Source organism: Triplophysa dalaica, chromosome 18, assembly GCF_015846415.1.
Source record: "Triplophysa dalaica isolate WHDGS20190420 chromosome 18, ASM1584641v1, whole genome shotgun sequence".
Classification (NCBI taxonomy): domain Eukaryota; kingdom Metazoa; phylum Chordata; class Actinopteri; order Cypriniformes; family Nemacheilidae; genus Triplophysa; species Triplophysa dalaica.
The window spans coordinates 10,322,876-10,340,546 of NC_079559.1; the positions used below are offsets into that span (position 1 = coordinate 10,322,876).

A 17,671-nucleotide genomic window follows, 5' to 3' on the forward strand; every position below is an offset into this window, starting at 1 on the left:
CACCATGATCACTATAAAAAAAACAGAATAGACTCATTTTGATATTAGAACAAAGAGTTTTATTCCACACTATAAACTGGGACATTTTTTTAACAAGCTGGTTAAACCCACACACTCTGACAACCAACCCCCCACCCACCCTCACCCCTTTAAAACGGCATGAGCAGGTTTTGTGGCAGTTCATTACACTCATCGCTCTGCTACAAATATGACATTTGTGTGTCTGTCACGTATCCTGAATATTTGCCCACCAACTCCAAAATCACCAACACAACTATAACCGCCGAAACCTCGTTTACTTACAAACAACGTTATTGCTCGATAAATAAAACTAATCTACAAAGAAAAAAGACAACACAACGGAGATATTCCCAGATGCCGGTGTACTGAAACGGCAGGTTTCCAAAAAATAATTTCTCTGTATTTATTATTTATTTATTGTATTTGGTGAAAACTGTTTGTTTGCCCCGTGTCGTTTCTGGCTGCGCATGCAGAAGAGACTACTCTTTTTTTGGTTTAATCAGAGCGTCTCTCCTCCACGCCAGAAAGCGACACAAGCACAAACCCATGCACCACTATATTCATTCAGCATTTAGCATATCATGTTTTTGACAATCACAAACAGATCGACAGAAGGAAAAAGCTGTAAAAATACAAAAAGTGACCAAATAGTATCATTCAGGACAACAGAGTCCAACGAAATAAGTAAAATAGCACCGTTGTTACAAAGGTCAGAGGTCATGGGTTATGAAACGAGGGAAGGTCAGTTATACAGCCAGGAGAAGGGATGGAGGAAGGGTGTTAGGAGAGCGTTTCACTTCCGGCGGCCCGTGTTGCTTGTGCTGCAGGTCACACACATGTAATCTTCCTCAGCGGCGAGTTCTGCTGACACCCCCACACATATCATGTGGAACCACTGGTTACAGCAGTCGCACTGCACCCAGTTCACCTGCAACAGAGAGAGAATATAGTCAAAACCCATTTTATCACACAAACACACGCACGTACTTGTTCCATTCATTCACTCACTTCTTCTCCTTCTGGCTGGAGGCAGTTCTCTGCCGGACACAGAGTCATATCTTCCTCTGAGTCTTCTGATTGAGAAACATCTGACGCTGAGAGCGACGCCGCCTTCCTCTCTCTCCTCTTCTCTGTGCCTATTCGCTGCTTCTTGCTTTTAGGCTTCATCCCTCTGTCCCTGATTTCGGCCTCGTCTCTGTTCATTCGTCGCTTAGCTTTCTTTTCTGCTGAAGTGATTGCATCTCTCTGCAGAAGAGAGAGGGAAAAGAACAGATTTATATTTTCCTCTTGATCAGTTCGATAAGCCAGGAATAAGGAACAGTTCACCCAAAAAGGAAAATCCTGGCTTCATTTACTCACCCTCAAGTTGTAAAAATGTTTTTATTCTAATGAACGTAGAGAAAAATATCTGGAAGAATGCTTTAAACCAAACTGTTTTTGGTCACCATTGACTAACATAGTAGGAAAATCTGCTTTATACATTTCTTTGTTCTATTGAACAAAAAGAAGATATTTTGAAGAATGTAGAAAAGCAAACAGTTCTGGGGGACTTTTGACTACCATTGTCATTTTCCCACTATGGTAGTCAACGGTGACCAAGAACTGTTTGGTTAAAAGCATTCTTTCATATATCTTTCTCTGTGTTCATCAGAATAAAGAAATGTATACAGATTTGGAGGGTGAGTAAATGAAGACAGAATTTTAATTTTTGGGTGAACTATCCCTTTAAGGTAGGTAAGTAAGGAAGTTACCTTTGTCTGTGGTGAGGAGGAGTGTTTTTGAGTGAGGTAGGCTGTGTGTTCTGTGTGGGGAGTTTTTATGGTCGGGGGACCGGACAGCAGAAGTCTGTAGAGCTGTTGAGTTTCAGGTAGAGAAACCTGTAGAAGCAAGCCCTCCACCATAAGCTCCTCGAACTCCTTACTGAGACCTGGAACACACACAGAAGTATCATTTAAAAACAATCTTCAACTTTGGATCTCTGGAAATATGACAGTGTGTATTTATGTGAGAATAATACACACCCTGGAGAGGGATACATCGCTGCTCTGTGTAAAACACAGTCTGCTCCTGCCCAGAAACGCTCCAATCCTGACACCGGAATGGAGACCCACATGACTGCTACAACAACAGCAAAATTTATTCTTAATTGATTGGAACACACAGTCAACACATCTGAAATTATTTTACATAACAGCAAAACCAAATCTTTAATGATTCTCACCGCTTCCAACAAAAAGGACATTACTCTGCCTACAGTACTTTGTTTAAGTGATATAATAACTGACCTTCCTGTTGTGCCCTGTGGTCCGATGGACGCCGTGTGTAGGTGAAGCTCCTCTGCATTCCTGAGAAAGGTTGTGAGATTCGATGAGCCCTCGCGCTCGCCGCTGCCAACTTACAGCACGTTCGATCATGTAACGTATTGCGTCACCCTCTGGGAGCCGCACACGAATTCGCTGTAGGCATGATAAGAGGGAGGTGATCTTGTCCAGGGGGGGCTTTGTCGACCGTAGGCATAACGGACACAGCCACGGTTCTGTGGCACGGGGATCAGCTGGCCCGCGCACGCAGACGCTGTGGAAAGCATCTCGACACAGCTCACACTGTAACATGGCACCCATGGCCGGCTGCTGACAGATGCACACTTTGAGAGCGGCACAGTCCGCCGTAGGGAGGAGCTTCGATTCGTTAGCTGCACGAAGAGAGCAAAGCGACTCCAACTCTTTTAAACGTACTTCAGCCAGCGTAAACATCTGAAAAAAGAAAAATATGCAGTAAGAAGATGTATTTTGCGTTGTCAGAAGTATTCATGTTGCGTACTATGTAGTGCACTCACAGCAGAGGCAGAGTCTTTGCTGTCTGTAAGTGCTCTCTCCACATCACTCATGCTGTCTAGCTTCACAAGCTTCTTTTTCCCTGATGATGCACACTCGCCTTTAGCCTTCTTCATTTTCTTTTTTAAAGTGCCGCCCGCTTCCCATCTGGGACATAACACCTGCAAAGGTGTCAAAAAAACATTAATTTAACTCAAAAACAACAACTTATTTATAAAAAAGTGAAAAACAGTACGTAATCTCTATATAGCTCATAAAGACCTTACAAGTCAATACTTCTTGCCGACCACTAAACTACTATTAAAACTATTAGCCAACACTGAAATATACTCATATTAAAGGTCCAATGTATGAAATTTATCTGCATCTAGACATAGCTCATTCTAATGTAATAAAAACATAATCCTTCATTATGTAAGGTCTTTATACACCTCCGAAGACATAGTTATGTATATTAAATTGCATCTCTGTAAATATATCCTCCAAAATATTACACATTGGACCTCATAAACTCTTACAGTTAAAACAATCCACCCCAAAATATTAAGTGATATCAAACCTGGCATGCAAGCATGAATAAGATAGGATTTATGTTCGTAAAATACTCTCATTGTACTTTTATAGCATACTTTCAGTTTCATGTTCCTTGAATTAAAGTAAGTCATACCGGTTTGAATTGACGTAAACAACAACAAAGGATTAACACATCTTTATTCCTGGATAAATGATCATTTGTCCAGTCTTACCTCCAATAAAGTGAAGGGGGAGTTTTTGATGAGGAAGGTTTTGGCCGCCGACTCCTTCCAGTTCTGCACCTCTGATACCAGATGCTCCAGTTGTTCCAGAGGCTCCAGTCGTACTGGGATAGCATGAGCCCTCAAAACCATATCAGAGAGCGAGCCTAGAACTGGAATCTGACCTCCCACCTGCCAACACAAACACAAAACATGTACGTTCATATTACCTGACAAGAATATCACTGACCATTTGTGAACAGTATAGTGTATAGTGGGCATACTTTCTTTAATGCGGAGTGTACCTGTAAATCACCAGCTTCCTGGAGCCATTCTTTAGCCCTGTTGACTGTGTCCTGCAGTAGGAGGCAGTTTGGCAGGTATGCAGGTACTCCATCCACCTGAGTCAGCTGGGAACAGAGCGTTTCCAAACTTTCTGGAGGCCTAAAAAAAAGAAAACTTACATATTAACAAATACAATTTGGCTCATTATAGAATCATTCTTGTGCCCTCTGCAGGTACTAAACATGCAGTGCATGTGTTGAACTGGACTCATAGAATGACCGGATGTCCATATGTTGCTAAACAGGTGCAATTCCTCGGCTGTTGCACGTGTGAACACCTCTATTATTAACACCTTTGATCTTTGCATAAACCCCTCAAGTTTGATTCGAAAAGACTGTGACACTGTTATAGATGTGCATTTGCCTACTCAATGCTGCCCTCACCTGGCTTTGAGCAGTGCTTGCGCTTTTTCCTCCAGCTCCTCTGAGATCGTGAGCAGTTCCTGCAGACAAGCCATTGTGCGTTCGATTGAAGGGTGAGGCGTCAGTCCGACCCCTCTATCGATCAGCCGACGCATGTTATCCAAAGAGAGACCGCATGGGTTGGTCATCGGATCTTCTGCCTGCCGAACCTCAGATAGCCAGCGCGTCTGCTCCAAACGCTCCCGTAACAGCGGCAGTTCCGGAAGAACCACGTCAAACTGAGAGCCCTCCTCCAGCAATGACTCGATCTCGCTGACCGCCTCTGCGCTAACTTCATCAGACAGAAGCTTCTCACTGTGCTGCTGGAAATCCTCGATCTTGTTCAGCAGCTCCTGAACGAGAGAAAAATGGCATAAGATGTATGTAAATGATCTTTCGGTGTCAGTTCTGCGTTTCATCTTTTATGTTCTTGTTCGTGTGTGTAAGTCACCTTCAGAAGCGGTGCCTGCGTAAGGCTGCAGGGAAGGTTATAGAGTTGGCGAACAAATGACCTCATTTCCTCCACGGAGAGCTGATTAGGAGATTTTCCTCCACCTGTGCGGTACCTACAGGCAGATGACAGAGTACAGACATAAACACACAGGCACATAGAAATTTGTCAAATTTACATTTCACATGTGTGTCAACCAAACCAAAACACTGTTAGCAAAAAGATGAAGCCCAGCACACAAAATATAAATAAATATTTATGTGTGCTTTGTATGCGATTCGTAACCTTGTATGCGAGTGTATCTGTACCTAGTCTGTCTCTTGCCGTTAAGCAGTTGCTGGGCAACAGACGAGCATTTCTCAGCATCTTGAGTGAACAGTCTTAGCTGACGTAACAGATCGTTCTCTGGAAAAGATTTCTCATCTGATTCCTCCAGAAGCGTGTGAAACACTGAGACATCTACAGTGAAAGAGAGTGGGATCAGTGAGACCAAACAGCTCATATTCCTAAACTGGACTGAAGAAGTCCAGATGAACAAAACCTCAGCTAATGTGTCTGAATATGTTCAGATGGAAACTCACTGCGTTTCTTGTCTAGCTTGGCCCCAATGACTTCTGTAACTCTCAATGCCCATTCATCATAAGACTCCGCCCTCTGTTTCACAGCGTTCATCATGGGGTATAGGTCATCCAGTGTAAAACGGTAACTGTGTGGTTGAGTATTACACAGTTTGAGACATTCACCAGAAGTTCTCTTAAGAACACTATACTTTCTACATTTCACTTTCCACCCGAAAGGAATCGAATGTGCAGAATTCAGGACTCACTTGAGTGTGTAGTTGGAGATGGGGCAGGAGCAGAGGTCGTGGGCGTGGTGCAGACACACCTGGACTCCTGGTCTGCAGGGACAGGTGAGAGCAGACAGGTAACAGGTGGTGCGACACTTCACGCACTGTCTCTCATCATCTGCCAGCAAGTCATATTGGAACAATTCACAGTTGGCCACCCCCTGGAGACAGATGGGTTAACAAAAATCAAGTAGAGAAAACAACATACATATATTTAATCTTATAGAATCAGACTTTGCTAGCATCTCTATCAAAATGGTTCGGATTAAGGTTTTTTAAGTTGCCACTGATGCTGTACATTTCACACTCACCAGCTTCCGGACTTGGTCACGCATCTCTCTCTCCTCTTTGATCATGAGCTGCATGTCCTTCTGTGCGGCTGACGCCAGAACCACATCCAGGCTGTTGGCCTTCATGGCCATATTACACACCATCTCATCATGAGAGAACACGCAGTACCGATGCAGCAGACGGTAGTGATCCACACACTGACGGCCCAGTCCCATCTGATCACAACACAATAACATACAACAGCATAAACAGATTACAGAACAAGGCTTTCACAGGATTACATGTAAATATACATCTGAACAGCACTTTCAATAAGAGACCAAGCAAAGAAAATTACAGTATTAACAAACAGTTTGACTAAGGAATTCAGGCTCACCCAATCCACTGTGCAAAAGTTCACAGCTTCTGCAAAGTTAAAGCCCTGATTGAAGCCGCTATGATAAGCTCTTGGGAAAGTGATGACAAACTCTCCCGCACACTGATTGGTTCTGTAAATCTGAACGTGAAGGAACGTTTTTCAGAAGACATTCATACAAAACTTCTTTCACATGTGTCCCTTTAAGCATTTAATAAAATGTGAGTAAAATAAATACATTGAAATAAAAAAAACAGGAAAATAAAACATTACGTGTGTGTGGGCTCATAATGTTACTCACTGGTACTCCGTGGGCCATGAGTGTATTAGGGTTCATGATTGTGACGAGCTGGTGGAGGAGGTCTGGCTGAGATTCAAAGAGTTCTGGAGCAAGTTTCTTCATCACTGCTTCCAGCTGGTTAGCAGCAAAACCAGGAGCACCATACCAGGTCTTTGGTTCGCCCCTAACACACACACAAACATAAGCAGAAACACACAATCAGGGTCTCTATCGTTGCATATTGCCCCTAAAACGTTCACATTCACTGAAATAACAATTAATAACTGAATTACAATCCTTGCTACAAACATAAAATGCTCATTACCAATGCAGGTAGTTGATGGAGTAGCTCCAGTGGTCCTCAATGTGCCAGCAGAAAGAAGAGAAGCACATGCCCACATAGAGCCATGGCAGGGTCATGCCGCAGATATCTGCGGTGACGTGGGTAAGCACTGATGGTGTCATCATGGCCATGTTATTCAGGTTCCACCCGCACTGAATGTATTTCTAAAACCAATGACAGGACAAATGAATATCATCAATGTTGAGAGAACCAGGAAACTCAATCCACAATGCAGTCTATAGAATCTATTTCCTCTGAACTTGTCAGATCCACAGAACAGTATTTGTACAGACACAAGGAAGTACAACTTTTGGATTTAGAAACAGAGACAATGTTACTCACTCTAAGTAACATCTTAAAGGGGTCATATGGCGCAAATACATGTTTTTCTGTTTCTTTGGTGTGTTATAAGTTGCCAATGCATGTATTAGATACGTAAGATTACAAAAAATAAAGTGTCGGACCAAACGTTGCATTCCATCTAAAAGCGAAGCCTCACCCGGACCTGTTTGAAACGTCTCGTCTAACCACACCCCCACAACGTCAGTTTGTGGATTGATTTGACTAAGACTGCCCAAATGTATACGCAAATAGGGCGGGTGTACCTGTCAGTACTATTGCTTTGGAACCTGATGTTCCATATATGGTAAGAGGCGTTACATTTTTGTCACAAGCTTGCAGAATTCGACCAATTACTATGCACTGGTTAATTTAGCACACCTTGCTTTTCAGAGAGATGAACTTTGGAAAAAGCACATTTTAAAGAGGATATACGAAAGTGCATAGCATTTTTCTTAATTATTTTCTGTTTAAGTGCTATAATCGGGTCCCCAGTGCATCAAGCAACCCAGAAAACGTGAAAATAAAGTTCCCAGTAACACTGTTTTGGCAAATCTTTCTCTACAAGCATGTGAGAAATCGAGCCATTCAGATTTCATTCCTGATGTGACGTAGACGCAGGCTCTTATTATAATATTACCGCCCCTTAATCTACACAATTCCACCCACAGCGGTGTACATGATGCCATGGCTAAAGTTCCTCGACAGCATGCAATGTAGTCGCTGCACAGAGTCCATCCTAGGAAGAGACAGGAGTGGATTTATTTTAATTTAAGTGGAAATCCCTCAGAAACCATAAGTAACAACCTGCTTGTTTGCGCAAATCACTTCAAGCCGGAGTACTTTATCAATCTGGGACAGTACAAGCAGGATTAGCTTCAAAGTTGTTCCTCAAAAGGGATCAAGACAAACTGAACGAGACAAAGCTGCCGATGTAGGTAATATTTCTCAAAAGTCTGAATTGAGGAGGATAACATTAGCATACGATAGCGAAGGAAGCTAAGTCAGTCACGGGCTAAATAGAACATTCAAAGACATTGTTAAACTTACTCTATATTTATATGTTATTTGGCAAATGGGCACTTGGAGATTAGCTGTATGTATGTTAATACATTGTGTGCGTTAATATGTTCAGCTGCGGCAAGCTCTTTGTTTTGCTAATGAACGGGCGAACACTGCAAGTTAGTTTCATTTTAAACATCTTAAATCATTCGCTCTTAGGCTGAAAAAATCTGTCACAGCATACTAGTTATGCCCTCTCGTTGCATGTGTAATGACAATGACAATGACAAGTACTAAAATCCACGTAATTCCGCTGAGATCAGGGAAGCATACACGCACAACGATTTTTTACTCTCCGGACGAATGATTTTAGACTATTAAAGCGAAACTAACCGCTGAGGAGTCCAGGAAACATCATTTAGCTAAACGATTGCCATGGCAGTACTACACGTGTTGTGTTGACACATCTGATTGAAGGGGGGTGGGGTGTGCTGTAACTCATTATCATTTAAAGAGACATGCACCAAAACGGGTTGCTGTGAGCAAAGCAGTTTCTGACTAGGCAAATTGGGTTTTGTTTACACCACCATTGAATGTTTTTAAGGAAAATATGTTCCAGAAATGTCATTTTGACCCTAATAAATCATACCAATTTGTTGAAAGTTCTCATTTAACGAGTCCTTTAAATCCTGTATACACATTGCATTACATCTAAAACAAACGATTATATTCTTTTTAGCCTTGTCATATGACCCCTTTAAAATTCCTCATATTCTGTTTGTACCTCATCATGCGGCGCAACCTTAAACTTTCCGCCGTTGATTGGAAAACCGCTTCCGAATTCTTTCGAGGCAATGTCAGCCCCATATTCCACTGTCACATCCTCTTCAATGGTGCCGACCAATCGCCAAAACTCTTTTTCAACAAGCTCGGTGGGCACCATCTGAAACACACCAAAATGAAAGCCTTTAATATTGTCTTTTATATTGAATATAGCCTTTTATATTGAGGCCAATTCTGTAATTGTAAATCTATTATACATGAGTCTCAGGGATACATACATGAACAGGCATGTTGAAATAGTCTGACTTGAAGGAGTCAGCCATTTCCCCAAACGCTTTGAGAGAATAGTCCCTGTATGCTTGCTCGAAGCCAAATGCCTCCTGAGGTTTACCGCACTCCTGCAGAAACACACAAATAATGATTCAAACGTCTGAAACAAAGCCTGGACTGGATCAGCTTCTGGTTTTCTTCTCTTTAAACGATGAACACACATTGTCAGTTTTGTGAACATCTGTTCAACTCACCTGAGCCAGACATTTAGGGCACCTCCAATCCCCTTTAGGAACATCGCAGAGGGGCGGGATCAAGCAGAAGGTGTGATAACTGTCATCACAACCGTCGCATAGCAACAACCTATCTTCATCATTTCCTTTTCCACACACTAAACACACATACATGTCCACCTACAAAGAGAGAAAGAGGACTGCAATATTGTGCCACATTTGTGTAGGCCATGCTTTTAAAATGTCAACTGAATTATTGACAGCAGCAGAAGAAATTATGCTAATGCCTTTTCAAATATTTTGACACTAGTCAGTATCTGTTTACACTCATTTAATTGTAAAGCGACTATCTTTACATTAATATCCCATCAGGACATTCATTTATTTCACGCATGAACCGGGCCCAAGCAGAAGCAAAGTTAAAATCAGATGTGTTTATTTCATTTTTAGCATTAACAACACAACCAAAAACAGCACTTTAGACATCATTACTTAAGAATATATAGTCAGAACATTTGAATAAGATCAACAGAACCTTTGTGTTCCCAGAGTTCTGACGTCATCTTATTTACATGTGACAGAAACCTTAGCATAACATACATTTAAATATGAGAGCGAGAGAGAGAAATTGAAAGAGAAAGAAAAAAAAGAAAGAACTTACTATGTTGCTGACTGGAGGAAGAGGGATGTTTTTCTTGTAGCGCGATTTGGTTTTCTCTGGCTCAGGAATCAGCTCTTTAATTTCAACAGGTTCCTGCTTCACCTGTATAGGGATCTCCTTCTCTAAAACACACATTTGTACACATTTTTGTACTTTACATACACTGACTAACAAAGCTATTTGAATCGCGTGTTTAGTTGACTACAGATATTCAGAGTTGATGAGTCATGTGAGGTCACCAGAGGAAGAGACAGAGGAAGCTGCTTACCTGGTTCAGGCTTGGCAACGAAAGAACCCATCCTCCTCCTGAGATTGGGCCTGTTGTCACACCCCTCAACTTCCTCTGACTTAATACAAGCAGACTAAAACAGAAAAAAAAACACATCAGACAATGAGCCTAAAGAAAAGTGTTATATGTTAACTTTCACTGGAGAATAGAGTTTGTGTTTTTTAAAACACACCTCTGTTTTCATCCTCTTGGCTCTTCTAGCAGGTGCGCCGCTTGTGTCACTGGGTGGCATATGAATGTTTTGCCTCTGCAGTAGGTCGTGGGGTTTGTACTCTTTATCTCCGCTGCCACTGACATCATCAAGTGATGGTTTCTCCACACACTGAAGAGAAAGAACCAAAAAACGGTTAATTTGAAAATATTTGAGAAATAGTTTGCACAGAAATATACATTTTGCCATTTAATTGCCCAAAATGATGACATCAAATCAGAATGACTTTCTATTGTTATATACAAGAGAACTCTCTTCTACAGTGGGAATGAGGTTCAGCAGAAAACACTCTTTTCATCTTAAAATATTTTAGTCCGTACCTCAAGTTATTTTATGGCTTTATTATCACATTAATTGTATATACTACTATTATTGTGTTTTTTTATGCACGACATCATTTTATGAAAAAGACCACAGTGAAAGTCATGGGTTTGGAAAAATGGCTGAATAAAAAAAAAACAGATTTAAAAGTAATTTGTGTTTGTTTATAAAATAAAAATAAAGTAAGAAATTTAAACATTTTTTTCTTTGCGTTTTTAAAAGGTTTCATATATACACAGCACCATTGTCTAAGTGATCTGCATTTACTTGAATTCACAAAAATAAGTAAATACTGAGAGTGAGACCTGTTTTCAAAGTCCCCAATTATGTAAATAAATGGCAAAAAGTACTAAAAGTTTTCAGTCTTTTAATTTAAAACGTTGTGTGAACAGCCTCGTATATTCAGAGAGCATTTTTTTTTTCAAGTTTTCAATCCCTTGAAAAGGCAAATTTAAGGGTCACTTCTGGGTTCTCCACACTTGACCAGGAAAACTGTAAAACTTCACATTCTAAAAACCCCCTCTAACATCAACCCTGCTATCACTGGTTTACACAAACACAAGCGCTAATGGGTAAATTAAAAACCATCGTAGACTGCGCCTGTGAGTCCAGACAGGCAAAAATCTTTAGCACTCCAGGATGAAAACCTGGATGATGCCTGCATCCACTATCAGATTACAGATTAGCACATAGACACTGAGATAGAGGCTATAGAAGGAGGAGACAGAACAGCTGGAGGTGTAAAGAGATTAGCGTGAACAGAAAGCAGGTCACAGCTCCGTGGGTTGAGGGGAGGAGTGGGAGGGGGAAGGGAGGAAGAAAGGATGTGGCAGAACTCAAAGAAGAAAAAACAGAGCGAAGAGTGAAAACAGAGAGTGACACAAAGACGAGAGTAGTAGGTGGAGAGTGAAAGCAACAGTTTCTCTGCAAAACAGTTGTGGGGGTTTGTTTGGGTCAGGAAAGGTTACATGCTGTCAGTCACAATAACACCAGTGAGTTTCCATTTGTCGCAAATAAAAAAGTGCATCAAAACAAAACACTGGGGTTAAACCAACAAATTTGCAAAAGCAGCAAAAGGAAAATATGTGTTATACAAGCAAACATCATAAAGAAATAAAGAATGTGAAAAAGTAAAACACAAAGAGCGCCATGAGTATTACAGATTCCACATATTTTAAATGTTAAAATTCCCAATCTTTATATTTTAGTCTGAAGGACAATGGGAAGTATCGAGGCCCACAGAAACGATTTGAATGACATCACATCCTGTCCAGTATTACAGTTCTGATTAGGTAATGGGGAAGGTTGAAACATACCTCCTCCATCACTGGAGGTGCCCCAAAACGTGCCAGTTTGGCTGCGAGTTCAGGAGCCTGATGTAGAAAAGAGCACTACACATTATAGAGAAATTTGCATTGACCTTTGGGTCAAAGGAGTCAGTCATTGGAAAGAAAGTTATTGGTTAGGCTCCAAATGTATGCTCATATTTAATTTCTTGCATATTATACTTTTTATTGTTATTTCAAATAATGTCTAATTGACAGGAGGAGGCTTCAAAATGACCCTGTTGATGTTTTCGTCTGTGGACGAAAGGAAGCAGCCTAAAAAGTGTATTAAAGGGTTAAAGATCAGGATTAATTAAAGGGATACTTCCCCCAAAAATAACAATTCTGTCATCATTTACCCACCTTAGGATTGTTACAAACCTGTGTAAATTTCTTTGTTCTGCTGAACACAAGATATTTGGAAGAATGTCAGATCTCATCCACGATTGACTCGTAGTATTAGTTTTCCCTACTATGGCAGTAAATGGGGGATGAGTTCTGACATCCTTATAGATTTCTTCTCGTGTGTTGAGAAAAACAAAGAAATTCATACAGGTTTGGAGCAATCTGAAGGTCAGTAAAGGATGACAGAATTTTCATGTTTGGGTGAAGCATCCCTTTGAAGATAAGAAAATACTGTCTCTAAAGACAAAGGAAGTCCTTAGTAGTAGCTGTGGCACAAACAGCATTAACCCTGCAAAGCGATTAGCAGTGAGAATGTAATAAAGCACACTTGATAACAACAGCCGCTGCATTCATCAACGCCAGCATACGTTATAAAACCATCTGCCTAGTCCTAATAATGCACAACCTACTACTGCCAAGCCTGAAGGCCTAGCCTTGATGTAATCTGATCCCAACCCCATCCATCTTTATTCATTCACATGCTGTGAACTTCTGCCCGGCTCCGGAAAGCTTTGTCCAGAGTGTTTTATATGTTTATATGTTGAACTTACCAGCAGGTTTGCTCCAGACTGGAAAAGGTTGTACGGGTACAAGACCCGTTCGTAATGGGCTCGCAGGTGTGACCCCACAGCTTTGCCAGGTGCAAAACCCATTGTAATGGCGATCTTTGTCCATCTCCTCTCCCTACAAACAATATCAAACCCCCCCTCATCTGCGACCAACTGAAAAAAGAAAAAAGAGATCGGGAGAGTATTAATGCCACCTGAGGCATGCAAATAATAAACACAGCATCGTAATTTCTCTGGGTTTATGGGTAAATAACCCAACCGTTACATGAATTACTCTGTGAGGTGCACTGAAATGAGTAACAGGTTTCAGATCTTCATATTAACAGGGTTCTTACATTATACGTAACAAAATGATATGCGGATGAATTGCTTTGTGGATCAGTGTAATACAGTGTAACAAACTGTCATTACACAAACTCACTCACTTTGTTGAGCTGATACAGGTCGAGAATTTTCCTCTCCACGTGAGGAATTTTGAGCATGCATCCTTGCAGTTCCCAAAACTTGGCAATCTGGTCCAAAAAGTTGAGTTTTACTCTGGTTTGAGCCTGGGGGTTGGGAAAGGGAGAAAGATGGGGGAAAGCAGAATGGAAAAAAGGAATCAGCAATATTATGAATAAGGCTGTTAATTATTAAGTATCTCAAAGGTGGTGCCGATTAATAATAGACATCTCAAAAGAACAAATTCTGCTGACAAAGGTGCAAAACACTGACCATTGACCTTACGGCACACGCAAGCACACATTTTCAGCTCAATGTTTATTTACCTCTAGTTCATTGAGTCTCTGGATTCGAGGAGTAAAATGAAGTCTGTCAACGTCGCATGCAAACGGAGGTTGCCAGTCCTAGACACACAAAGAAAAATTTACATAACCAACAAGAACAGTTTACAATTCATTTCAATATGCAACATTGTCCAGCAAAATAAAACCTGTGTGAACAATGTTGTACAGACTAGAATATTGTGCCTTACACCCAGTTAAATGTTTCACAAGAAAAAAAAATTTGTCAACAGCGAATCCACACATTAGACTGTTGAGCTGAGGTTCTATAGTTCATTACCATCAACACCAAAACCTATGACCAAAGAGGTTTATGCCCATTTTTTTCTTAAGTTTTTGTATTTATAAGCTTACAGGCACAGTCAAACAGGGTCCTTTCGAAGAGATGGGGGCCATTTCTTTTGTTTTGAGATAAGACTTTTATACTGAGGCTATTTGGGCCTTGATAAAGAGGGTCTTTAAGCACTTTTACTGTGAAATGTGAAACATTTAAGTGTGACTTTCACTAAAATGTATCTTGTCTTTTATTCATAACGTTCATTTAAATCCAACGTTGAAGACAAAAGTGTGCAAACTTCAGTGGTGCTGTGTGGTTTGTGGTCTAGAGATTCATGAACGTTTGTCTGCTTAACCAAATGTTTTTTTAGCAAGTTGAGAGTCACATCTTCACCCACACATTCAGGTCAGCCTGGTGTAGATAGCTTAACGGTGGAACTGGGGGTTTTGTTCAGCAAGCCTATCTAATAAAGCCTTTTTTGTCTGGGTTCAGCACATTGTCTTTGGAAGCTGTGTATCCATGTACTGAAAACATGGTGTTTACAACCGCGTATAAAGGGGTAAAAAAATGCAACTGTGTCTTCAGACAAGAAATTAACATTTTGATTACAGAGATCATACACCCACAAACATGATTCTGAATTTTCCTCAAGTGTTAAGTTAACTTATTTTAGCTCCTCACAAAAAGGACCCTCTCAAAACCAATCCTTTAGGTCCCGTTGGATCAAACAGGTCTGCATTCATTCATATTGTGTAATAATCATGCGATTATGTAATAAATCAGCATCAATGCTTTTCAGAAAACTAACACAAGTTTAACTGCTTTAACCTGACTAGGCAGCACAAGAAATGAATCAAGAGGAATTTTGTAGAGATATTCAAAGCCAAAGACATCACACCCTGGCTTTACATGTGCAAATATCCAACAGCAGAGATGGTGGAGATTCTTGTTTTCGCACATACGTACACATTTCAATTTGTCAAAATGTAACACAACAGTTCGCAATCTACATTTTATTTCAGATACACATAAGCTATGAACTTAAGGTGCATGCTGTGTGTATAATGTTTATACTGAATGCTGTTTAGGCATCACAGTTAGAGAAAGACACAAAATGGCCAGATGGTTCATTCACTCCAAAGCTCGCAACATGGAGGACGCGCCCGGCCCGGAGATTGCATCCATCCTTTGGGTTCGTCAATAGAATATGGGTCGAACCGAGTGTATATGAACACTTTTACATTGTGTAAATGTTTTAAAACGCGTCAGGGCCTAGGGCGCAAATGGATTTGCGGAGTCTTTGTGGTGAATAGCAAGACGAGCCCATGTGAAACCATTTTCATCACTTTAAGCCTTCGAGATCTTTTGAGGGATTTAAAAAAACTCACGAATAATGCCGTATGGATACTAATAACGTCAATACTGCGACATTTTCGTCTTGTAATCTTGTTGGAGATATTGTAGCCGTTAATCATCGCTTGTTAAATGTAATAACAGTTTCCCTTCTTCTGCGACCTCGTGCGTGAATCGCGTCACGTAGCTGCGAGTTTAATGGATTCATAGAAGAAACCTGATCAAACACAGAACCAAACCAGAACCAACGAGTTTAAAGGCCCTTCATTTCTGCTCGAGAGCGCATGCAGAAACCAAAACGGTCACGTTCTTGACAGATATAGCCTACTTCAGTCACAAATTTCAATAAATAAGAAAATCTTTCATCTACAAATTATTTTCCGTCTAATATCCATAAACATAACAATAATAGATCAGCCTAATACATTAACATGTTATCTGATAAACCTGTCATGTAAAGACGTATTCAGAATCATTGTGATTTATTCAACTGGGTCAGATTTGTTCAGGAGTAACTTAATCGGTTCCGATTCAGGTTGACACCGTTGTTGTGAACCGGGTGTCATTTTACAATAACGATATTAAACCTACGATCACATTAAACGCACAGCACCTCTTTGTCCGGAGAATGCATATGACATGAATACAATATGTTATATTAACATCATTACATCATTTAAGTTTTATTAACATCATATGTTAATATATAAAATGTTATAAAGACAATAAAGCCATTTTGAAAATATAAAGTTGTGTTGAGGTGAAAATGAAAGGAAAGGTTATTTCCGCATTGGCAGGTATCTCCAAAAAGCGTTGATGCTTTTTTCTTTATATGAAGATATTAAGCCATTATTGTATGTAAACGCCTTATAATCATTATACTATATGAGTGGGTTTTCAGCTAGAGTACGTCAATTAATCGTCAATACCCAAGATGCCGAGGAGCACTAATTTAATATAATTATTGGAATTTATTCGATAAGAACAAGGATTTCATACATAATCAATAAACACAAACCTAACATTGAACTAAACTGTAACTCTGACGTTTAGTTTTCTATTAGAACCGAACCAGGCCGTACTACACACACAGCGCCATACAGAGACGTTATCCCGTTTAATCTCATACATCCGCGACGTTTGCGGATCCAGAAAACAAGTATATTTCCCATGGGTCAGAATTCCGGGTCATAAAAATCCATAGGTCGTGAACAGACCCGGCAGGGGTAAGAAAGTTGGACTGATATAGCGAGGCTAAAGCGGCACACAAAGCGGTTCGGCAGTGCTGTCACTGCGCCGCCATGTTGGGACATTTCCCTTTAAACCGAACTCAGAATCACTCCGCAGACCTGGCCCGGTCCAGCCGGTCCGATCAGACCGTCCGGACAGCACTCACCGGCGGCGGTCGAACCTTGCAGATCCCGGTTTTCTCGGCGATGGGTCGGATTTTATTGATAAACGCGAAAGGGTCTGCAAATTCCTCCCAAGTGGGCTCGAACACCGGGCACTCTGGCGGTGGGGTAAACTCGGCCGGGCCCCGCTGGGTCATCTCACAGGTCCGGTTCCGGAGCGAAGCGGGGCAGAAACGAGTCGCTCAGCGAAACGGAGACAAAACTTCCTGAGATCTGCAACACGGTCTGTCCGTCTGTTATTCCCCCAGTCCGGCTAACTTGAACAACACGAACAATCAACACGCACATCCACACTCACCGTGACGTGACTGCTCTTAGGTTGAGAGCACATCCGCTCAAAAATCTAGACACGACGCACACATGCCCACTCACTTCAAGCGGTGTAGAAACGTTTTAATGTGAACATTTTACCACGTCGTTTACAGATGTGTTACTTTGAAAATACAGTTTTTTTTAATCGTTGCATAACGACAAAACCTGCTAGTGACTATATTCCTTTCCACTCGTTTTTCGTAGACATTGATACACTCAGAAAAA

At 41.0% G+C, this 17,671-nt stretch overlaps 1 protein-coding gene across 2 annotated transcripts; it reads right to left on the bottom strand.

Annotated features, from left to right (window-relative positions):
• Positions 1-124: 124 nt before the first annotated feature.
• Positions 125-17,457, bottom strand: kdm5bb (lysine (K)-specific demethylase 5Bb). 2 transcript variants are annotated; one of them, XM_056772790.1, is made up of 28 exons: positions 17,119-17,457; positions 14,078-14,155; positions 13,736-13,858; positions 13,293-13,463; positions 12,328-12,384; positions 10,652-10,801; positions 10,459-10,552; positions 10,191-10,312; positions 9,551-9,709; positions 9,305-9,424; positions 9,028-9,186; positions 6,885-7,066; positions 6,581-6,743; positions 6,301-6,420; positions 5,945-6,139; positions 5,613-5,794; positions 5,368-5,492; positions 5,095-5,245; positions 4,787-4,901; positions 4,318-4,688; positions 3,895-4,033; positions 3,602-3,781; positions 2,858-3,016; positions 2,307-2,774; positions 2,043-2,139; positions 1,773-1,948; positions 1,030-1,266; positions 125-949 (listed from the first exon to the last, which is right to left on the bottom strand). In XM_056772790.1, exons 1-28 carry the CDS (start codon positions 17,269-17,271, stop codon positions 815-817), a joined length of 4,581 nt encoding a protein of 1,526 aa, XP_056628768.1. In that variant the 5' UTR covers positions 17,272-17,457; the 3' UTR covers positions 125-814. The 2 variants fall into 2 exon arrangements, with proteins under 2 accessions (XP_056628768.1, XP_056628769.1); XM_056772791.1 differs by lacking the exon at positions 12,328-12,384.
• Positions 17,458-17,671: the final 214 nt, after the last annotated feature.